This window comes from Crassostrea angulata, chromosome 9 (genome assembly GCF_025612915.1).
Source record: "Crassostrea angulata isolate pt1a10 chromosome 9, ASM2561291v2, whole genome shotgun sequence".
Classification (NCBI taxonomy): domain Eukaryota; kingdom Metazoa; phylum Mollusca; class Bivalvia; order Ostreida; family Ostreidae; genus Magallana; species Magallana angulata.
This window is the reverse complement of record NC_069119.1, coordinates 20,673,479-20,698,327: the sequence shown is the minus strand read 5'-3', so window position 1 is coordinate 20,698,327 and position 24,849 is coordinate 20,673,479. Positions and strand designations below refer to the sequence as shown.

The window sequence follows — 24,849 nt, the reverse complement described above, 5'->3', positions numbered from 1 at the left end:
GTATGGAGTTTGAGATGTCTTGTGAGATCACGTGATCATGTAGAAGGTCATAAGACTCTTTTTTTCTATTGATTTTTTTTTATCTTTTTAAAAATATGCATTCATTGGAAGAGTTTTTGTTTCATTTCATTTTAATTCATCATTCTATAGAACATAAAAAATCACTCAATTATATAATCAATTGTTTCTTTTGGAAGACAGCATGGGAACAGCATTTTGCTGCCTTATTTCAGAGCTACATTTACTTTCAAATATATATTTACAGAAAATCTTAAAGGTCCAGAAAAAGCATAGGAAAATTCGGGGTTATATGACATGAACATTGTTAATTGATTTTGAAAATATGAAATCAGCATTGGAAAAATTCGGGGTAATATGAACATTGTTAAATGATTTTGAAAATATAAAACCAAAGACTTAAATATTACCAAGCTAAATACTACTTTAACCCGAGCAAAAACAACTTTATATCGTATGATAATAGGTGTTCCACCCTAGCACATGTTACAATGAGATGGACGAAGATCCATTCACTGTTTTTTTTTATCCTTGAGAGATTACACCGAAGCATTTTTGATACTATAGATTAGATCCTCCCAGCTATAGGTTCATTAATATACATTATCTTGATTAATATGAAAAAAGTGCATATTATCCTCCATTAGACATTAAGAACTTATATGGCGGCGGGTTGGTTAAAAAAATGAAATGCAGTAATTGCTGCGAATAAATGCAAAGAACTTTGCGTTTAAACGCATTAATTCGCATTTAATTTACTGTGTTTAAATAAAATATACAATGTGATATATTAACGCAAAACATTGCATTTAACGCAATACTAGTAATTTTAAGGTGCCAGTGACAAAAAACTAAAACTAAACAAAACAAAGCAAAACAAAACAAAACAAAAACGAAAAAACACACTTACTATTGGAAACGTTTTATTTCGAAAAATAATTAAGGATATTTTTTAGTTTGTTAAGTCTATTTCAACAAATGTTAAATGATGGCTTTCTTAAAACCACTTTTTACCACTTTAAGTTAAATATGTTGCATTGGTAAAAGGTGAAAATTAATGAGCGTTTCACTTTTAAGGTGTTGGGAAAGAAAATTATCCAACTTTTTGTTTTCGTGTTTTAAAAATATTCAGCCCCTGTTACAGGCTTATGTTCCAACGTAAATTTTTCCTCGGTAACGTTTTGGCGTTTGGAAAGATAACGTAAGGCGTTTTTGAAAAACTGTGATGATCATGTATCAAATTTCAGTTTCCCTAACTCCATTATCATTTACAACTCGAGTTATTTTCGTGAGTTGTTTTTCCTACTAAAGATTTGCCTTTTTGATAAAAAATAACTTTGTTGAAGACTGGATGCCGTAATAAGTTTTCTTCTTCTATAAAACGAATGATTGATCATAGATTACATGTGTATTATGTTGTGTTTAGTACGTTATTGCATTATCTTGTTTCTGCTTCATAGTCCTTATTTTTGTTTATTTTGTTTTTTAAAATGAGTTGAATTCATTAAATTTGAAGAAAATACGAACATTTTATGGATCTTTAAACTGTGAATCTACGAATCTTAAACCCTTATTCGTTTATTTTTTAGAATTAATATAACAGATGGTTTTCCAGCAAGGCAAGTGATTAAAATTAAATTGAAACCATTTATCTTAGATGAACGGTAAACTATTAATTATATTGCCCTGGCGATCTTTTGACTCAAACCTTTTCTGAAAACTCGTTCTAGTATGACATCATCATGACTACTTTCTGATATGATTATCGGTATTTATATTCCACTAGTCAATAAGAGTAGTCATTACAGTTATATATTTTATATGTCGTATTCTTTCCGGAGTTTTATACTAATTTGCATGTTTGCCCATTTTACCTGATTAACCATACTCTTAATGAAATGCGGTGAGAACGAACAATATTGCGGAGACGGATTCATGGGTACTTGTCAATTATACTGCTTCTGTTACAAATCGATACCTTTTTTTTTTTTTAACAGTAAATCAATGAAAACAACTTGTGTTCTGCTTTCTGAACGATATTTAATCAAATATAACACAGGAAGGGTAGGTCTCTCCCTATACACGTAGTTGTACTTTTTCAGCAATAGAGCGTTTGTCGTTGTCGGCTTCTATATCTAAAACAGAAATAAATAAGTGCTTAACAATTTAAAGCATCACATAGACCTCAACACACACAGTAGAATTATTAGAATTTGTGTTGGTTCAACATCAGGGCGTTCAAGAACGAACGTCTCAAGAATTTTTAAACGCAATCGTTATAAATTACCAATAAAATCCATTGAAATACATCCTTACAAAGCGTTAGAAAATTTTAAGTTAACAAAATTCAAATTATTCATCGGTACTTATAAATGAATTCATACACTTTATGAAATAATATAAATCCGATTTCGTATTAAGTTATACTAAAAAAAAAAACCTTGTTAATGCAAACAAAGGCCCTCGAATCGTCATAAAATGCAAGTACAATTTTTTAACTAGTGAAACGTACCTTTGACTTTCTTTACAAACTCCTTTGCTTCATCCTTCATCTTAGAGCCAAAACTTTTTGCCATGTCTTTCACTTTCTTCACATTCCCATCGCTGAACAGCTTGACTGCTGATGTGGTCATACACAGCTGACATAGCACCAATACAATCAGCACACATGTAACCGGTTTCATGTTTTCGTATAGTATGTAAAATTCTATTTGCTCTCTTTGAAATGGACAAAACAGTCCTTTCCATAGCCCTATTTATACAAATAGATAGTGCAACCGGTTTCAGATTACAATCACTCGTGTCGATAAAAATATTAGATGCTGTCAACAGCTTTAGTATGAGCGTGCCAAAAAGTATCTATATTTCGATAATACCTCTCCAGATGAGTCAAGGGGCAAACATTTACTAAATAATTGATATTTTTGTATATAAAAACAAAAAAACGTTTGGTATTCCATCTAAATGTATACAGATATTTTATCAAAACCCCAAGTTAAATGCAACGAAATTAAATTAAGGAGAAACTTACAACAACATTTAGTTCAAATTATGTTGAATGCATCTTTTGTACCCACAGTGTAGATTTGTTTTACAATATCATCCAAACCTATCGTTTTTAATTACTATAGTGCGTTGCATGTGGAAGGACATGTACAATGTAATAAGTTTTTAACCCGCAATTATGATAGGTCGTTTTGTGCTATCATTTGATTGAATATTACCGCATGAATTCATATATGCAATCATTATATTCTAACTTTATCTTATTAATAGAGTGTTATAGAGAATAGCAATCAATATGCAATTAAACAATTTTGAGACATATCTATTTATGAAAAAATGAATCATCTTGTACAATGTCATATCATTTTTGAGCATGTGTGTCCAATGTTCAAATTGGGTAAATCTGCCTTACCAGTTTTTTTGCTTTTGTAGCTAGAGTGCGTTTTATGCGATCTTTCATTTTCTTTATCAGATTAATCAGAGCTTTAGATACTAAACAATACATTTATGTTCTTCGAAACTAGATTCATTTTTATCATATCCATGTTTTTCAGCAAAAGTAAAGTAGATCTTGCCTTGAATTTACCTGTGTGGAGCAACCAATACAAGTTGGGTATGTAGGACACCGCTTCTACCTGTATTTACAAAGCACTGTTCAAACTTTCATATTGCGATCTAAATATTGAACCATTATCACATGTGTTCAACATGCACTATTTTTTTTATCTTTTGGTTCCTGTTAATCAGGCTTGGGGTAATGCTAAATGTAATGGTAATGCATTGCAATGCATTACATGTTTTCAAAGTAATGCTAGTAATGTGTAATGCCTCAAAATTAGCATTACAAGTAATGCTAATGTAATGCATTACTTTTCAAAATCTAGTGTAATGCTGGCATTACATGGCATTACTTTGCATTACTATGCATATTTATGCATGTTCACTTTTAAAAATGTGATGAATAAATGAATAGTTGAAATTGAATTTGATTAAATTTATTTTTAAAGAAGAAAGAAATAATTCTAATAAAGAAAAAAATGTTTTAATTGTACATGTCTTATTAAAAAAGGTTTTTTAAAATTCATTTTTGAATTGTTTATATTACTAAAAATAACAGCACAATTTCATAACATTTTAAAGAGTGTTGTTATTAAGAGTTTTTATTCATTTAAACAATTTACTCCAATTAGTTTGCACTTCAATAAGAAATGTGTCAACAACACACTATGCCCCCAGGATAATCTAAGTATCAAAACAATCTATTGTTATAAGAAGTGCTAAATACCCCAATCCCCTTCCCTTCGCTATGTCACAATAGAATAGGAGACAGACATGCACCTTTAAAAGCTTCATTGCTCTAGTTAAAATTATAGAATTTTTTTTTTCTATTACAATTGGTAAATCATAATTTTAGTATTATATATATATCTATTGTATCTCACAATATCTTATATGATGTAAACATATATGAAAGCTGTATGTTGTTCTCCATAGCGAGAGTGCACGCTCTGCAGAGACTCTGAAGCCAACTGGCTTCGCATTTTGCGTGCCTCGCATATGTTTATAAATGTTATTAATATGTTTAATGCTGATGAGCTTATTGCTCATGCAAAGTTGAAATAAATAATAAAAGCAAAATGAATGCACTGTCCATCCATGATGAAAATCAATATCACTTCCAATATTATATATTTATTTAGTATAGGCCGGAAGATGGATGCATTTAAAAGATGAACCCTTTATAAAATTATAAAGATTTGTGTAATCTGGGGATATATCTAAATTTAGCTTTTAAAAACCGCAACATTATTTCATAAATTGTTTTTTGTTACGCATGTTATCCTGTGTCTCTATTTCATAACTGATATTGTATCATGCCAAATGTCCATAAATATCATTTTACTTATGTAATATGTTTGTTCATATTGCCACAATATGATTATATATTGAGCAAATAAAGAATGACTCTTGTTTATTCATTAAATTTGAACCTGATACTGAGCATGAAGCTGTAGATATGTTAAAGAGTGTTGTATATTTGAAACATTTGCAAAAACTCTTTATTAGCTTTACTTTAAAAAAAAAAGTAATGGTAATGGTAATGCATTACTTTACTCATGTAATGGTAATGTAATGCATTACTTCAAGAAAATCAAGTAATGGTAATGGTAATTTAATGCCCAAATTAATGAAGTAATGGTAATGTAATGCATTACTTTACAATGTAATTTGCCCCAAGCCTGCTGTTAATACATATCAGGCCGATCCATGTAGATACTATCAATCAACGGATGCTTACACACCAATGACCGTCTTAGTGTTTGCTTAAATCCTTTGATTATGCATCATTTTATTCCACTGTGCTTGAATATTGAAAATAATTCAGTTACTTAATAAAATGTATAACTTGAAATTTTAATGAATTTATTATTTAATAACGCTGTTTAATTTATTTACCAAGGTCATATTAATTTTGACCGTGCAACACATTTTCACTAGATATTTGTAAAATACATTTATGTATAGCATATTTATAAGTTCATTTTTGAATAAGATATCGATGATGAACATGATAGGAAAGAAAATTACGTGTAAAGCTATCAGATTCTACTCTTTACTTCACTTTAAAATCAGGAGACCATGGTGTAGAAACAGGGATTGTTTTTGTTAAACAGAAAAAATAGCAATCCAAAAAACAAACTATAAATCATAATCATGTTATATTAAATTATTTAAACCAATTTCATATAATGAAAAAAGAATCAGTGGCTTTGTGTATAGTGTAAGATTTTCATAGCATTTATCAATAAGAAGGTACAGTTTCTTTCAATATTTGCCCTAAAATTCAAGAGTTGTTTAAATCTCATAAAAATACACATATAACATCTTGAACATGCATGTATATAAAGTACCAGTTTAAAAACTTTAATCTTGTTTTAAAAAAAATTATGACTTTGATATTTTGGCATATTTCTATGATTTAGTCAAAAATGATGAAAAATGGCACATTTTCTCATAGTTTTTTGATGAGGTAAATGTGACCGCAGCCGTCGCCCAAAACAAAATTGGAATATTAAATGTGATAACACATAATAGAGTTATGATATGAGTTTTATAGTTGGCGACGGCTGCGGAAATATTTTTCTATTTAAAAAACCCATAAGAAACTTGTGTCTAATGCTCAGTTTTACGAAAATTACGGGAAAATTCACTGTTTATTACGTCACAATAAACTTTGTGAAAGTCTAATCACGTAACTATTTATAGATTCTTAATTTAAGGGTATTTTTCTGTAAATAAACGTTACATTTCAATTTTGGTGATATTTTTAAAATTCACTTTAAAACAGGGCAAAATATGTTTGAAATTGTACGTAGTTCTTTGACACCCTGCCCTAATACATGTAAAATACAAGAGACAAATTCAATAGAAACCACCCTCCATGATCAATGTCAAAAGATTTAGAAATAAATTACAACTTACTGCTAGTTTGAAAACAAAATTTAAATAACCATAGATGTTTAAATTTAATAGAGAAATTTGAGAACACATCAAATATTATACGTTTTTAAAATATTGACAATTTTAGGGCCAGATAGACATTTAACAAAAATGAAAAATAAGTAAGATTATTATAGAATACATATTTTATTCAGTTCATTGAAATGTTTTAAATTGTTTTTAACACCCGTTTTACGACTTTGCAGAAATGTACGACGTGTACTCTAGAATTCAAAACTATTGCTTTGTTAAAATTGTACAAACTATAAGACTTTTCATATTCACTATGAATTCTTAACAAAGTGGGAAAGACAGCTATCTTACATGTTGATTCGTTTCATAATATATCCAGCTCAATTTTTTGGGGGGTCATTTCATACTTAAGGTCATAGTAATTGAATTATTTCGCAAAAGAAAAGATATCTGAAATTTGACATGGAGTAAGAATAGGCTGATAAAATCAATTATTGTACAGGTAGACTTGTAGATCATAGTGCAGCGTTAATGTTTGTATGGAGTTTGAGATGTCTTGTGAGTTCATGTGATCATGTGGAATGTCATCAGACTGGTTTTTTTCTATTGAATTTTTAAAATCTTTTTAAAAATATGCATTCATCGGCAGAATTTTTGTTTCATGTCATTTCATTCATCATTCTTTAGAACATAAAAAAATCACTCTGTTATATAATCAATTGTTTGATTGTTTCGTTTGGAAGACAACATGGGAACAGCATTTTGCTGCCTCATTTCACAACTACATTTAATGTCAAATATATATTTACAGAAAGTCTTAAAGGTTCAGAAAAAGCATAGGAAAATGCGGGGAAATATGAACAATGTTAAATGATTTTGAAAATATAAAATCAGCATGAGAAAAATTCGGGGTAATATGAACATTGTTAAATGATTTTGAAAATATAAAACCAAAGACTTTAAATATTACCAAGCTAAATGATACTTTTACCATAGCAAAAACAACTTTATATCGTATGATAATACGTGTTCCATCCTAGCACATGTTATAATGAGATGGACGAAGATCCTCCCAGTTACAGGTTCATTAATCTACATTATCTTGATTAATATGAAAAAAGTGCATATTATCCTCCACTAGACATTAAGGACTTATATGGCGGCGGGTTGGTTAAAAAAATGAAATTCAGTAATTGCTGCGAATAAACGCAAAGAACTTTGGGTTTAAACGCTTTTATTCGCTTTTAATTTATTTTGTTTAAATAAAATATACAATGTGATATATTAAAGCAAAACATTGCATTTAACGCAATACTGATAATTTTGAGGTGCCAGTGACAAAAAACAAAAACAAAACAAAGCAAAACAAAACAAAAACGAAAAAAACACACTTACTATTGGAAACGTTTTATTTCGAAAAATAATTAAGGATATTTTTTAGTTTATTAAGTCTATTTCAACAAATGTTAAATGATGGTTTCCTTAAAACCACTCTTTACCACTTTAAGTTAAATCTGTTGCTTTGGTAAAAGGTGAAAACTAATGAGCGTTTCATTTTTAAGAGGTTGGGAAAGAAAATTATCCAACTTTTTGTTTTCGTGTTTTAAAAATATTCAGCCCCTGTTACGGGCTTATGTTCTAACGCAAATTTTTCCTCGTTAACGTTTTGGCGTTTGGAAAGATAACGTAAGGCGTTTTTGAAAAACTGTGATGATCATGTATCAAATTTCAGTTTTCCTAACCCCATTATTATTTGCAACTCGATTTTTTTGTGAGTTTTTTTCCTACTAAATCTTTGCCTTTTTGGTAAAAAAAGATTTTTTGTTGAAGATCGAATGACGTAATAAGTTTTCTTTCTTCTTCCATAAAATGAATTATTGTTCACAGATTACATGTGTATTATGTGTTTAGTGCGTTATTGTATTATCTTGTTTCTGCTCCATAGTCCTTATTTTTTGTATATTTTGTTTTTTAAAGTAAGTTGAATTAATTAAAGAACAAGTGCACTTAAGCTATAGAGAATGGACCCTTTTTCAGTGCCGTTTTTATGAAGAAAATATCAACAAATTGCTTTTTTTCTCGTAATAGTTAAGCACTGATTGATACTTCTGATTTATACGCACGCTTAAATTTACCAAAATTAGCATACAGTTTAAAAAATTGAGGATTTTTAAATGCCTATAAGTAATCTAAATCCGGAAAAATCGAACCGAACCTACCTCGATTGTGTCTATTTAGTTTATTAACTTTTATTGTATTTTTTTAAACGTCGATCTACATTTAATCTTTTAAAACTACACCTTAAATTGTTTTTGTACATGCATATCAATTTTTTTTATTTGAATTTGCCATTTCTTGTTGTTATAAACACAAATATATCTATAATATCCATTTTTATCCCTTTTAAAATATTTACAAATGTTCTAAGAACATTTAAAATTTTATCACTTTGTTTATAAACTTGTTACATGTATTGAGGAATTTTAAAATATTACAGCATATGATTAAGTAATTGATATATTGTAGTTTGACTTAGTTTTTTTTTAAATTTTGTTATGCGTATCTTTTAGACCTATACTATATGAAAGGCACTTGAAATAAGTGGAAGATAAGATATATGTACATTAATGATATTAACATGTTGAGGAATTTTTAATTTTTAGCAATGGCTAGTGTTTTATAACTTAACAGTAGTTAACAGAAAAACATCAATGATGTAGACTGCTTACCCATTAGAAATTGTTACTGAAAACCACTCTCAGGGAATAGAAAGCAAACAAACAATAACTACAACAAAAGTCTGTATATTTAATCACATCACTGAAGTAGCACTGTTTGTGTGGAGAGGAGAACGCGATTAAAAGGTCCAAAAAACAACAGTCTTCCATTTTGTTTTTGTACAAGACTGTATATGTGCAACAACCATGCAAATGCTTTTTGTTACAGTCCATACATATGTTGTTACGGACTTGAGTGTAGAAAATCCATCATGGTTTCATATGTATGTCTTTTATAATTCTTGTTTTAATGAAGGTTATTGTTACTAGAGGGAAAAAAGTGTTTCGTGTTTTGGGTCAATTCTTACTGAAGGTCATAGTACTCGTGTGCATGCTTACTGTAATAGAGGTCAAATCATGGGTTGTCAAATTGGTTGGGACCAGAATTGAATTATTTCATAAACGAAAAAAAAAAGATCTGAAAATTGACCTGAAGTAAGAATTGGCTGAAGTAAATCAATTATTGTACAGGTAGACTTGTAGATCATAGTGCAGCGTTAGTGTTTGTATGGAGTTTGAAAAGTCTTGTGAGATCATGTGATCATATAGAATGTCATTAATCTGTTTTTTGTATTGATACACAAAAATTTTTGTCTTTTTTTTTTTTTAATTTGCATTCATTGGTAGAATTTTAATTTCATGTCGAATCATGTCATCATTCATTAGAAAATAAAAAAAATCACTTGGTTGATTAAATCAATTGTTTTTTATTTTCTTTGGGAAGACAACATGGGGAAAGTAATTTGCTGCCTTATCTCAGAACTACATTTACCGTCAAAATTTACAGAAAGTCACAAAGGATCGGTAAAAAAACACAAGGAAAATTCGGGATAATATGAATAATGTTCAATGATTTTAAAAATATAAAGCAATTTTTTTTAAAAATTTAACCCAGCTATATACCGTTTTAACGAGAACAGACAACATTTTATCCTATGATTATATATAATTGCACCTTAACTTTGTGTTAACATGTATTGGACGAAGTTCCATTCACGGTGGTTTTTATCCTTGCCTGCAGATAACAGCATGGCACCTTAGAAACTAGATTGGGTCCTCCCAGTTAAATTGCGGAAACATCATTGTTCGTGGTGGACCATTCTTTCATTTGATAACCATTGCCGACGAATTTACATCCCCACGAAGGTATAAGCAAGCATATGTCTCATATTCCCTTGCTACCAACGAGACTTCGTCTTCACGAACCAAGAAAATTTTAGCTACCAACGGATATTGACCCGCACGAATAAAGATGATTCCACAGTAGGTATCTTTCATATGAAACAAAAACGAATGCATGAAATCCTCCGTTAGATATTAAGGACTTAAATGGCAGCAGGTTGGTTAAAAAAAATTAAAAAAAAAAAACTAATAGATTTCAGTGGGCCTAAATATGTTTTGAATTTTCGTATATTTGATTTTGTAAAACAAGTTTATTTTGTATGAACATCTTTCAACTATTTTCAGTACAGATTTAGAAAACTATTTGATTAGAATAAGGTGCAACAAAAGAGTAAAAAAAAAACACAAAATGTTTTTTTTTAAGGTTTATTTTAAGCAAATTCAATGTATTTCTTATAAGATACCTCCCAAATACATGTTTTACAACTAATAGGTTCATTGACATTCTGTGTACACGTGTAAACTTGTAATATATATTAAAAGATGCATATGGTAAAAAACTACGGTTAGCGAATGGAAATCTACGCCACAGATATTTCAAATGGAAGAGGGGGAATTGGATGGCAAAGTTTCTACCCAATCCTTTTGTGTTTTGATACAAAGTAAACCTTGTTCAAACAATTACACTGTATTACAGTGAAGGTTTATTTTTGACTCTCTATATAAATGAAAATATGTATGTTCGTTAGTGTTAATAGAAGGTATGGACTTAATTCAACCTCCCGACATATTCCGTAAACGGTCAGTTACAAACCTAGCCAATAAGTACATGTAATAGTAGCGATTCGGCAATATATTATATATTTTTGTGAAAAAAAATCCATATATTTCAAATATAGCCATACCCTTGAAAACGTCAGGATGAAAATGTTAAAGTGCCGAATTCTGGACGGATAGATATTAATCTTCAGTCAATGGAAATTTTTATTTTTTTATTTTTTTGGGCGCGCCAAAAACAAAAGCTGTTGACAGAAATAAGAATTTTATCTATACGCGAATGATCGCAATCTACATGTATATTGTACCAGCAGTTGCTCTATGTGTATAAATAGGATCAAGAAAAGGAATGCGTTGTAAACACCTTAAAGAGAGCGGATCGAGTTCGAAGCTTCTTTACATTACTTACCATGAAACCCATTACATGTTTACTGATTGTATTGGTGCTATGTCAGCTGTGTATGACCACATCAGCAGCCAAGTTGTTCAGCAATGAGAATGTGAAGAAAGTGAAAGACATGGCCAAAGATCTGGGCTCGAAGATGAAGGACGAAGTAAAGGACTTTGTAAAGAAAGTCAAAGGTACGTTTAGCATACATACATACATACATACATACATACATACATACATACATACATACATACATACATACATACATACATACATACATACATACATACATACATACATACATACATATATGTATATATATATAACTTTTGCATTAATATGACATTTAATAAAATTTCTTTACTTCGTTCAAATATTGAACGATTGTCGTGAGAGTTACTGAAAATGGTATATGGTTTATATAAAAATGATTTTAAACAACAAATTATCCCTTAGATCTACATTAAAATAAAACTTTTATTCAGTAAAACCCTCAGATAAAAGTATTTTGATTAGACATTTGTTTTTACATTGTAATACTATTTTTTTATAGAGAGCTTTTTGTTTTTAGGAGGTTCATGTAATCTAAAAATAGCCATTATCACCAAACCTCCTAGAAGTGATAAAGAATCAACAATATAGATAAATAGAAAGATAAATATGTATAATTATCATCACTTTTGTTGATATGTACATTGTATGTATGTTGATGTTGAGTATCTTTTATTTTCATTTCCTAATGATATTTTTTTTTAATATTTGTTTTACTGTGTTGTAGACATAGATGAAAAACGCTCTATAGCTGACAAAGTACACCTGTAAAGAAAAGCCTTCAACTGTATGAAAAAAAGACTTATTGAATAAAGATTGACAAAATATTGATAGCATCCGATAATGTAGTTAATGAGTTTTATTAATAATCCTGTACCGGTAAAACTAGAAGGACTGTTCAGGACCAGTAATCGGATTTACCGAGAGTTCGGATATCGGTACTTAGCCTATGTTTATAAACTATACGAATTTTGCATTAAAATTGCAAATTTTAAAACAAAATTTGTGTATAATAATATGAAGTAGTTATAATAACCTAAGTAAACTTAAATTAAATTATACTTTTATTCACAAAAAAGGTAAACAGCAAAAAGACAAATCATTTTTTAAAAAAATTAAGAGTGTTTATTTGGTCTTGTGAAATAAATCATCATATGATACTTTAACTTACCTCACTTAAATGCGACACGAACGATTGAATATTGTCAAACGTTTTGGAGAAACCTTTTGTTCTTTAGTACACAGCAAGTACAGAGAGATTCATAGAATAAAAAAGAATTTAAAAAACCCACTTGAATAATAACTACATGTTAGTTATAAAACACTTAGTTATTCGTATTGACCACTTCGCTATTCTTTACACTTAGATTATTATGTAAAAAGGTGGTATGCGACATCTGTCGATATTAATGTGGATTAAAGTTCATTATAATTGAAATACTTTCATCGGTTTAGAATTTTCAAACTTTACAATATCTAACCAAAAAAAAAATAGCTTTTAAAAATATTTTGAAAGGTAAAAATTGTAAAACCCACAGTGGGATTCGAACTCATGACTTACAGATTCGTAATAAACCCTCTAACTCACTGCGCTAGGCTGTTAAATGACAATATTGAGAAAGAAACTACTAATATAACTGCACTTAATTTTATTGTTTATTTCGATAAACAATACGTCACAACATGGAAGTGTCCCATACCACCTTAATGTATACCCATTTCTTCTCAGTTACTGACAATATACACTATACTTCAAGGGTTAAATGTCATACTAGATGTATTAGCAAACAAAATACTGAGAAAAGAGAGGTCTAAAACAGCGTTGTTACAATTATATTTTATTTATAAAGTAAAAAAAAAATTGGACAAAAATTTGATCTATATTCAAATCTAACATAAAATAAGCACTGTATGTATACCCGCAATTCTTTAGAACTGCATGTTGGTCACTCCATAACAACTCCATCCAACTTTTATAACTCATCCCGAATTAAGCGACGACGGCCATTTTCCAATATTCTACTAAGAAGAGCAGTTGCTCCGGACTTTAGATTTTCCCCTGTTCTAATTGGTTCATCGAGGATAATGTATTGCTTGCTATTGGCGTCATATGGTGGCCACTTTGGAATGCTCTCTCCATTTGGATTACTTAAAAAGTGACGAAAAAAATAATCTATAATAAATCTAATACATCTATGATAAATTAAAAGTAAGATACAATTACATGTAAAGGTCGTCCAAAAAAGCAAGTCAACCTCTATCGTTCATCTTTACCGATTAAATTAGAAATCTTATATTTTATGGTAAAATATTATAGATACATGAAAAAAAAATGTATAAACCATGTTCGTTAACGAAGGTCTACAAGCAAAATAATTTTTGGATCTGAAAGATCTAAAACGAAGACAAATCTTACCCAAACTTTGCAAAGTTAGTCCAGTATTTGATGATTTTTTCAGATAAGCCTTGATCTTCCTCAACTACTTTCCTTTTTTCCTCCGGAATTTCCAGAATGTCCGAAAAGTCGAAGAAAAAACGTATGTCATCTCCATGTCCGGCTCCTTTTAACCAAGATGGCGGATTTCCTCCAAAAGGCAAGGGACTCGGTTTGGTTACAAGAAATTGATAGGTGTTTGACAGTGTATTGTCTCTGGCGTGAATTGACAGCATTATGTTGCTTGGCACGACGAAGGCCGAATCGCCAGAAAACTCGCAGACTTTATTACTTTGGGCATCTATACTTTCAGTGGTGGTGTAGAAATCACAGATTTCTTGAACTAATTCTGGAACATTTCCCACTGCGTTATTGATAAAGACAGGAGCTGTCATCTCACATAAAACACTTTTTGGTATTTTTTCTGTGACATTAAAGTTATATTTTTCTTGAACTTCAGGTGACAAGCCCATGTACAGCATATTGCCTTCACCGTCTAGAGTACCGGACATAAAATCCAGGGAGCGGAAAAATGTATAGCTTTTATCTTCAGGAGATTTCGGATAAGCCATCTGTTCATCTATTAGCTTGCCATCTGCAGCTGGATATAGTCCCCCAGCTTGAAAAGTCGCATTTTGGGAATCTGTTATATCGAGCATTGTCATAGCATTTGTTATATTTTCAACGGGTAGTTCTTGTAAACAATGTAGAGTTTCTGCCACATCTCCTTTGTCGTTGCAATTTGTTCTTTCTAAAAAAAGATCTTTTGTTCTTATTTCCCATTCCTTCTTTGCAACGGCATAGGTGGACACTACCCCACTTTGAGATATAGCTCGTTGAAACAAACCTTCGTTGGATGGAATCAGAGTTAGCAAACTAACAGCCATACCACCTGCTGACTCCCCAAAGATGGTCACTGAGTTCGGATTTCCACCGAAAGAAGCAATGTTGTTATGAATCCAACGGAGAGCCTCAATTTGGTCCATTATTCCGTAATTTCCCGACAACAGAGGATCATGCATTGTAAAGAAGCCTAAGAGACCAAGTCTGTAGTTGATGGTAACGACTATGACGTCCCCTTTTAAAACCATTGGTTGTGGCTTGTACTGATTAGCAGCTCCAAAAATGAAGCCGCCCCCATGGATCCATACCATCACTGAAAGGTTTCGTGCTGTCGAAAGTTTACCAGGAACATAGATATTGAGATACAGACAATCTTCCTCTGTCTGTGAACTATTAAATCCAGGAAAAGGAAAGTACCACTGAGGACAACTCGGTGATTTCGCTCCAGAAATTCCTTGAACGTTTTCCCATTCTCCAATAGGCTGAGGTGGCCTGAAACGGAGCTCTCCGATTGGAGGTTTGGCAAACGGTATTTTTACAAATCTAAATACTTTTCCATCGTCAAAGTTTTCCTCATAACCTCTAACCCAACCTGACGTTGTTTTGACTTCAACGGCATTAACCACGTCATCTCCTTTCACCAAAGATACTACCAAAATTATCGTAAAAATGTAGAACTTTATCATATTTTTATTGCAAAGATAGACACTTTTCTGAACCTGAAATAAAAGAAGAACCAGAATTATGAACATTAAAGACATAAAGAGTCCAATCGGCATGTTAACAGGGTACGACAAAAATTGTTTAGTCATGGCAGGTAGAATGAGATGCCTTAAATATTTAAAAGGCTTCCTGATCGCCACAGTAAAAATCATAATTATTTGGTTTTTATAATAGTTTGTCAAGATATTTCAAGATAGCCTCCTCCCCTTCTCGTCGTCCATCCTGATTGAAAAACATCGGCAAATTTATGGTTTAAAAAACTAATTTTTATGAAGTATAAAAACAATTTTTGTTCAAAGTTGCTCGGCCCGAATTTTTGGTTATGGCAGTCTCAAATAATTTCCATACAAACTAATTATCTGAGAAAGTGTCTTTTACTAATTAACAATTTTTTTTATTGTCAATGAGTCATGGACTCATTGACAATAAAAAAATTGTTAATTAGTAAAAGACAAAAGTTATGGACTATTTACATCAGCAGAATCGGTATCCTTTCAAAATTAGATATACTCAAAGTAAATAAAAATAATTCCTATGGGCCAACGAAAAAACCAACGAAAATGCTTCATGAATTTAGGAATTTCAGAAATTTTAATATAATTATATATTAAACACGTACATGTACTTAGCATAACCATCGTTTAAAAACGTTCTAAGCAGCCTTCAACACCACCGACACCGTGAAGTAGATCTATGAATTTTAACGACTACAAAACGTTCCCTCGCCATGTATGTTACATATTTGATTGTTTAGAAATGGGAAAACCGTTTGGTGTGTTCACCGAATGATTGAATTTATTCACCCCGCATTTTATGCATCAATTGTAAACAAAGTAAACTTAAAAAAAAATTTGCAAACAAAATGTCCACAGGTTTAGTTTTAATTTGTCTGAACATTATCAATGAACTTTATTTAAAGCGATGTCAAAGTCGTTATTACAAGCATACAGGTGTCCACGCCAGGCGAATTAACGTGATACTGTTTATAATGTTTACATTATTATTTTGCATTGAATTTTTTGGCTTAATTGACCGGATAAACAAATGCAATGTTTATAATTATTAATCACATTCTTAACATAACCATCGTTAAAAAGCGTACACAAAATTTGATACATGACTAAGCTGCAGTGAGCCTTCAACACCGCCGACACCGTGAAGATCTATGAATTTTAACAGCATTTTACCGGTCCGTCGCCTCGTATGTTACATTTTTGATTGCACAAATATATAACCGGAAATAACCCTAGAAAAACAAAATTTAGTTTGACGGTTTGTATGATCTTATCGAGCTGACTAATACTATTAAGGAATTGTTTACAGTGACTTACTGTCATCTTTCCAAACATAAAACGGTGTAACATTCATTTTTGTCTATAGTAATTTGCACCCAGATAATAAATAGTCCATGTGTCCACCGTAAACAAATACTGAACAACAGAAAAAATTATTTATTGGTCAACATTTCAAACTTATGGGTTTCGTTAAAAGCTTTAAATTTAGTCATTTATGTGCGGTACAAGACCTTCCCATTGCCATGATATTTTTCACGTAAAAATAAGGTCTCATTAAATTCTGTTTTTGGAAGGAGCCAACACAAAGTGCTACGATGATTTGATTATTAATAAAAAATTACAGTATACAGTACAGTTTTTTGTTAAACCACATTCACCATACAAACGCTGAGTGCAAGTACAGTCTTTCATATATAGAGTGCACTGAGATGCAAACAACATGAGAAATGTAAAACATGTATAAACTCGCACCTACAATTATATGAACATATATCCTTCAATCCTTCTTGACGCAGCTACATGTAATAAAGACTCTGAAACCGTTTCTGCCTTATATACCAATCTATATGCAATTAAACAATTTTGAGACATATCTTTTTATGGAAATATGAATCATCTTGTACATATCATCTTTGAGAATGTGGGTTCAAAGTTCAATTTTTTTTTGTTTTTTGTTGGATGCATTTTCAGCGATCTATAATTTTGTGCATCGGATTAATCAGAGCTTTAGATATTAAACAATACATTTGTGTTCTTATAAACTATATTCATTTTTATCAAACCCTTGTATGTAAGCAAAAGTAAAGCAGATCTTACCTTGAATTTACCTGTGTGAAACAAGAAATACAAGTTGTGATTGTAGGACGCCGCTTCACCCGTATTTACAAAGCACTGTTCAAACTTTCATAGTGCGATCTAAATATTGAACCATTATCACATGTGTGTTCAACATGCACTTTTATTTTTAGCTTTTCCTTCCTGTTAACACTGATAGGGCCTTTATTGCATCCTTATAAATAATGTCAATCAACTGATACCTGTACATCAATGACTGTCCATAATTTGCTCAATTCCGTTGTTTTTGAATCGTTTGATTTAATTGTACTTGAATATTGAAAATTTGAAATAATATTATATTAAATAATTCAATTATTAGTTAAAACGTATAACTTGAACTTGAATTGATCAATTACTTTTTCAACAAGATAATGTATTTAAGTGAATATGTGTTCTCAGTTTTTAAAAAAATATATATACCCTAAAATCAGGAGACCATGGTGTAGTCACAGGGATTGTTGTTGTAAAACAGAAAAAAGCAATCCAGAAGCAAACTATATATCATATCAAAATAAGATTATTTACACCAATTTAATAGAATGAAAAAAATCAATGGCTATGTATATAGTCTAAATTTTCATAGCATTTATCAATTTGACACCCTGCCCTAATACATGTAAAAAGCAAGGCCAATTAAATAGAAACCACCCTCCATGATCAGGTTTTTATTGCTAGTTTGAATATAAATAACCATAGATGTTTAAAATTAATAGAGAAATTTGAAAGCATATCAAAGATTTTACGTTTTTAAAATATAAACAATTTTAGGGACAGATAGGCATTTAACAAAAATAAGTAAAACTAGACACGATCTCGTTGCGAGCAACGAGGAGGTCTTTTGTGCGATTTTTTGAAGGTTATATGACCTTGACTTTGATATTTGACCCTTTATCTCCTTATCGGGGCAACAAAAAAAAATTGATGGTTGAATTTTGTTAGGAACATCATTCTCAGCATTTAATATTGATTTTCAAAATGATGCTTTTAAAAATATTTGTTCTGTTTGAGGTATGTTATCAACGTTTTGTACTTCTGGCCCCTTAAAACCCATTAAAAACCCCTAAATACGGAACACATGATAAAATAATTATAATATATTGTTAAAAGATGTAAGATGAACATTATTGCTTCCTAAACATATAACAAAGTATTTTTCAGTAAAGTGCTATGGAAGAAAGACTTTAGAGCCCTTTTGGTCCCTACATTGAAGGGCCAGCCCCTTTTTCTTGGCATCATACGAAAGTTCTTTTGATATTTAACATATTTTGTTCAACAAGTGTTTAGAAATTCTTTGCCGTTTTTGAGCTATCTGGGATAGGACGTTCAAGGGGCCGACCCCTAATCTCTATATTGTGGCCAGATAACGAAACTTTTATGATTGAATATTGTTTAAAACATCATTCTTAGCATCTTTTATTCTATATTGCTTTTCAAAATATTTGTCCTTTTTGAGATATATTCGATCGAAGTTTTGGACTTTTGGCCTCTTGAAACCCCTAATTACGTAACGCATGATGAATTTTTTTTATAATGTATAGTTTTATTAGTAAAAGATGAACATTTTTGCTTCTTAAACATATTACAAAATATTTCTCAGTAAAGTGCTATGGAAGAAAGACTTTAGAGCCCTTTTGGCCCCTAATTTGAGGGACCAGCCCATTTTTCTTGTTATCAAACGAAAGCTCTTGTAAATATAAATTTTATTTGCTCTATATTTTATGGTAAAATATTTTCAGGAAAGGAGATAAAGAACGAAACCATTAAAAATTACGTCGTTTTTTTCAAACTTGATTTTCGGGTCCAGGCGAGCTTCGACGCCTTTGAAGCCAGACAACCATAAATGCCATTAAACACATCTACAATCTTTTGTTTACAATCCCTGAAAATTTAAATTCAATAGCTTTTTTCGTTTAGGAGGAGAAAGCAGGACAAAATGACCCTCTAAAAATCACTAAAACGTCAATATCTCCCGAACGGAAATGAAGTTATGAAAATAAAAAATTACATATAAGGTTTTAATCAATATCTACAAGATCTAAAATTTTCACGAAAATCGGTCAAGCCGTTTTCAAGAAATCGCTTGTACAAAAAAGCGTAAGAAAAAAAAAAACTAGACACGATCTCGTTGCGAGCGACATGATTGAGAATAGAAAAATAGAGGCTAGATTCTAAGGGCCAGATACTATTTTGTTACAGGTGTAAGAGCTTTGTTCAACAAGTGTTTAGAAATTCGTCACTGTCCTCGAGATATCTTAGGAAAAAAATGTTTTAGGGGTCGGTCCCTTATCTCCTTATTCAAGCCGCTGAACCAAATTTTAAAGATTGCATGTTCTTAAGTACATCATTTTTAGCATTTTTTCTTCTATACTGCATTTCAAAATATTTCCGTTTTTGAGATATGGGTGGTCATATTTTTGGACTCTTGACCCCTAAAAAACTTTCATTACATAACACATGATAAAATCACTACATTGCTTGGATACATAATTGTAAGATAAACATATCTGCTTCTATTGCCTTTCACAAAGAGCCACAAATGAAAAACTTTAGAGCCCTCTGGTCCCTTAATTTGAGGGACCAGCCCCTTTTTCTTGATATCAAATAAAAGGTCATTATAATCTCAACACATTTTGTTCAACAACTGTTTAGAAATTCGTTACCGTTCTTGAAGTATATGGAAAAGAACGTTTAAGGGGCCGATCCCAAAACTCCTTGTAGGGGCCATTTAACAAAATTTTGAAAATTGCATGTTATTAAGTACATCAATTTGACTATCTTTACTTCAATATTGCATTTCGAAATATTTTTCTTTTCTGAGATATTGTTGATCAAAATTCTTGACTTTTGTCCCCTAAAAGCCCCTAATTACGTAACACATGATAAAATCCTTACATTGCTTGGATACATAACTGTAAGATAAACATATTTGCTTCTACAACCATTCACAAAATATCCCTCAGTAAAAAGCTATAGATGAAAGAATTTAGTGCCCTTTGGTCCCTTAAATTGAGGGGCCGGCCCCTTTTTCTTGATATGAAATAAAAGGTCTTTTAAATATCAACGCATTTTGTTCAACAAGTGTTTAGAAATTCGTTACCGTTCTTGAGATCTATGGGAAAGAACGTTTTAGGGGCCGATCCCTTAACTCCTTATAGGAGCCGTTTAATGAAATTTTGAAAATTGCATATTTTTAAGTACATCATTTTGACTATCTTTACTTCAATACTGCATTTCAAAATATTTTTCCTTTCTGAGTTATGGGTGATCAAAATTCTGGACTTTTGGCCCCTTAAATCCCCTAATTGCGTAACACATGACAAAATCCTTACATTTCTTGGATACATAACTGTAAGTTAAACATATTTGCTTCTATAACTGTTCACAAAATATCCCTCAGTAAAGGGCTATAGATGAAAGACTTTAGAGCCCTTTTGTCCCTTAATTTGAGTGGCCAGTCCCTTTTTCTTGATATCAAATGAAATGTTTTGTAAATATAAACTTTTTTTGCTGGACACGTGTTAACAAAATATTTTTCAGAAAAGAGATCAACTGAGAAAACCATAAAAAAATTACAACTTTTTTTGTTTCAATTTTCGGGACCAGGCGAGCTTTAACGCCTTTTGAGCTAGACAAATATGAATGCCAAATAGCACATCTACAATCTCTTGTCTACAATCCCTGAAAGTTTGAACTCAATATCTTTTACCGTTTAGGAGGAGATCCCTGGACAAGCCGACCCTCTGAAAATCGTTAAAACGTCATTTTCTCAAGAACAGAAATGATGTCATCAAAATAAAAAAAATGTATATTAAGTTCGGATTAATATCTATTAGATCTGAAAGTTTCACGAAAATCGGCTGAGCCATTTCCGAGAAATCGCCTGCACAAATTTTGTAAGAAAAAAAATAATAATAGGGAAAAAGAAACCGAACGAAAACAATAAGGTCTTCCGTTGGAAAACGGAAGACCTTAATAAAAGGGAAAAAGAAACAAAGCAATAACAATAAGGTCTTCCGTTGGAAACGGATGACCTTAATTATTATAGGTTACATATTGTATTCAGTTCTTTAAAATGTTAAATGTTTTTTAAACCTGTTTTACAACGTTGCAGAAACGTACAACGTGTACTCTAGAATTCAAAATTATTGCTTTGTTAAAAATATGGAAACTTTGTGGCTTTTCATATCCGCAATGAATTCTTAACACAGTGGGAAAGACATCTATCTTACAGGTTGATTTTGTTTCATAAATATATCCAGCCCCATTAATTTTACACTTGGGTCATAGTAATTGAATTATTTCTCAAAAGAAAAAAATATATCTGAAATTTGATCTGAAGTAAGAATAGACTGAAGTAAATTAATTATTGTACAGGTAGACTTGTAGATCATAGTGCAGCGTTAGTGTTTGTATGGAGTTTGTGAAGTCCTTTAAATGATCACGTGATCATCTAAAATGTCATTAATTAATTTTTACTATTGATTGTTTTTATCTCTTTAAAAATATGCATTCATTGACAGAATTTTCGTTTCATGTCATTTCATTTCATAATTCTTTAGAACATAAAAAAATCACTCGGTTATAAAATCAATTGTTTGTTTGTTTCTTTGGGAAGACAACATGGGAACAGCATTTTCTGCCTTATTTCAGAGCTACATTTACTGACAAATATATATATTTACAAAAAAGCGTTAAATGACCAAAAAGCATAGAAAAAATCGGGGTAATATGAACGTTGTTAATGATTTTGAAAATATAAAATAAAAGACTTTAAATATGACCAAGATAAATATTACTTTAACCAGATCAAAACAACTTTATATCGTATGATAATACGTGTATCTACATGTATATAGTTCCACCTTAGCACATGTTACCATGAGATGGATGAAGATCCATTCACTGGTTTTTATCCTTGCGAGATTACACCGTGGTATATTTGATACGTCATGTATAGAATGGTTCCTCCCAGTTCTATATAGGTTCATTAATCTACAGTATCTTGATTAATATGAAAAAAGTTCATATTATCCTTCATTAGACATTAGGGACTTATATGGCGGCAGGTTGGTTTATCGAATGAATTTTAATCTAAAAAGCATTATGTACATTTAAGGAAGTTAATTTAAAACATTTCATATCATTAAAAATTTATTGTAAGTTTTTCTTGAAAATAAATCAATTTTACACCCAGCCATGGTAAATGACAAGCAATTTTAGTGACAGTGACTAAAATACCTCTAACCATTAGAAACATATTATTTAAAAAAAAAATAAATTAGGATATTTTTTAAGTTCATTCAGTTTATTTCAACAAATGTTTAATGCTCAAAACCCGTTTTTACCACTAAAAGTTAACTTTTGCTTTGGTAATTAAAAGGTGATAACTATTAAGATTTTCATATTAACTATATATTTTAAAGATGATGGGAAAGGCAATTATCCAACTTGTTGTTTTCGTGTTTTAAAAATATGAAGCCCCTGTTACGGGCTTATGATCCAACGTAATTTTTTCCTCGGTAACGTTATGGTGTTTGGAAAGATAACGTAAAGCGTTTTTTGAAAAACTGTGAAGATCGTCTATCAAATTTCAGTTTCCCTAACTCCATTACCATTTACAACTCGAGTTATTTTCGTGAGTTGATTTTCCTACTAAAGATTTGCCTTTTTGGTAAAAAAAAACTTTGTTGAAGACTGGATGCCGTAATAAGTTTTCTTCTTCTATAAAACGAAATATTGATCATAGATTACATGTGTATTCATGTTTTGTTTGTGTTTAGTACGTTATGGCATTATCTTGTTTCTGCTTCATAGTTCTTATTTTTGTATATTTTGTTTTTTAAAATGAGTTGAATTCATTAAATTTTAAGAAAATACGAACATTTTAAGTATCTTTAAACATAGAATCTAGGAATCTTAAAACCTTATTCGTTTATTTCTTAGAATTAATATAAAAGATGGTCTTCCAGCAAGGCAGGTGATAAAAATTAAATTGAAACCATTTATCTAAGATGAATGGTAAACTATTAACGATATTGCCCTGGCGATCTTTTGACTCAAACCTTTGGTGAAAACTCGTACTAATATGACAACATCTTCATTAATTTTTGAAGTGCTTATCTCTATTCATATTCCACTAGTCAATAAAAATAGTCATTACAGTTATATATTTGTCGTATTCTTTCCTGAGTTTTATACTTATTTGCATGTCGGTCCATTTTACTTGATTAGCCAAACTCATAATGAAATGTGATGTGAACGAACAATATTGCGGCGTCGGGTTCATGTGTACTTGTAAATACTGCTTATGTTACAAAATTATATCATTTGTTGAACAACAAATCAGTGATCGAAGACAACTTGTGTTCTGCTTCCTGAACGATATCTAATCAAATATAACACAGGAAAGGTAGGTTTCTCCCTATCCATGAAGTTGTATTTTTTCAGCAATAGAGCGTTTGTCAGCTTCTATATCTGAAACAGAAATAAATAATTGCTGAACAATTTAAACCATTACATACTGTAAAATTTTTTTAATTCGAGGGGTTATGGGTGTTTTGCCTATTCGTGGGGATGTAATGTCGTGGATGCATCAGCTTCCAGTTTCAGTAAGAAAAGTTACTCTTTCATAATTTGTTATCGTCGATGATGTAAATTCGTGGGTGAGGACTACCCACAAACACCACGAAAATTGAGGAACCACGAATTCTAATGATTTCACAGTAGACCTCAACACACAAAGAATCATTAGTATGTGTGTTGGTTCTATATCAGGGCGTTCAAGAACGAACGTCTCAAGAATTGTTAAACGCAATTGTTATAATCTACCAATAAAATCCATTGAAATATATCCTTACAACGCGATTGAAAAATTTAAGTCATCAAAATTCAAACTATTCCTCAGTACTTATAAATGAGTTCATACACATACGAAATAATAAAAATCCGATATCATATTAAGTTATGCAAAAAAAAACCAACATTGTTAATATAAGCAAAGGCGCTTGCAACGTCATAAAATTCAAGTACAATATTTACTAGTTAAACGTACCTTTCACATTCTTTACAAACTCTTTTGCTTCATCCTTCATTTTAGAGCCA

At 30.8% G+C, this 24,849-nt stretch overlaps 1 protein-coding gene and 1 long non-coding RNA gene across 4 annotated transcripts; one reads left to right on the top strand and one right to left on the bottom strand.

Annotated features, from left to right (window-relative positions):
• Positions 1-10,814: 10,814 nt before the first annotated feature.
• LOC128164037 (uncharacterized) lies at positions 10,815-12,460 on the top strand. Its single transcript, XR_008240891.1, has 2 exons — positions 10,815-11,756; positions 12,344-12,460. It is a non-coding gene; the product is annotated as an uncharacterized LOC128164037 (long non-coding RNA).
• A 978-nt stretch (positions 12,461-13,438) lies between these two features.
• Positions 13,439-17,850, bottom strand: LOC128164036 (carboxylesterase 1C-like). Of its 3 annotated transcripts, XM_052827749.1 has the most exons (4): positions 17,728-17,832; positions 17,383-17,473; positions 14,033-15,612; positions 13,439-13,764 (listed from the first exon to the last, which is right to left on the bottom strand). In XM_052827749.1, exons 3-4 carry the CDS (start codon positions 15,577-15,579, stop codon positions 13,590-13,592), a joined length of 1,722 nt encoding a protein of 573 aa, XP_052683709.1. In that variant the 5' UTR covers positions 15,580-15,612; positions 17,383-17,473; positions 17,728-17,832; the 3' UTR covers positions 13,439-13,589. The 3 variants fall into 3 exon arrangements, with proteins under 3 accessions (XP_052683709.1, XP_052683711.1, XP_052683708.1); XM_052827751.1 differs by lacking the exon at positions 17,383-17,473 and having other exon boundaries at positions 17,728-17,850; XM_052827748.1 differs by lacking the exons at positions 17,383-17,473; positions 17,728-17,832 and adding an exon at positions 16,948-16,967.
• Between the last annotated feature and the right edge of the window lie 6,999 nt (positions 17,851-24,849).

Excerpts from the sequence above, each read along its gene's own strand:
- LOC128164036 (XM_052827748.1), bottom strand. Across the intron at positions 13,765-14,032 it reads ACTAACTTTGCAAAGTTTGG|TAATCCAAATGGAGAGAGCA; the intron begins GTAAGATTTGTC and ends TCACTTTTTAAG.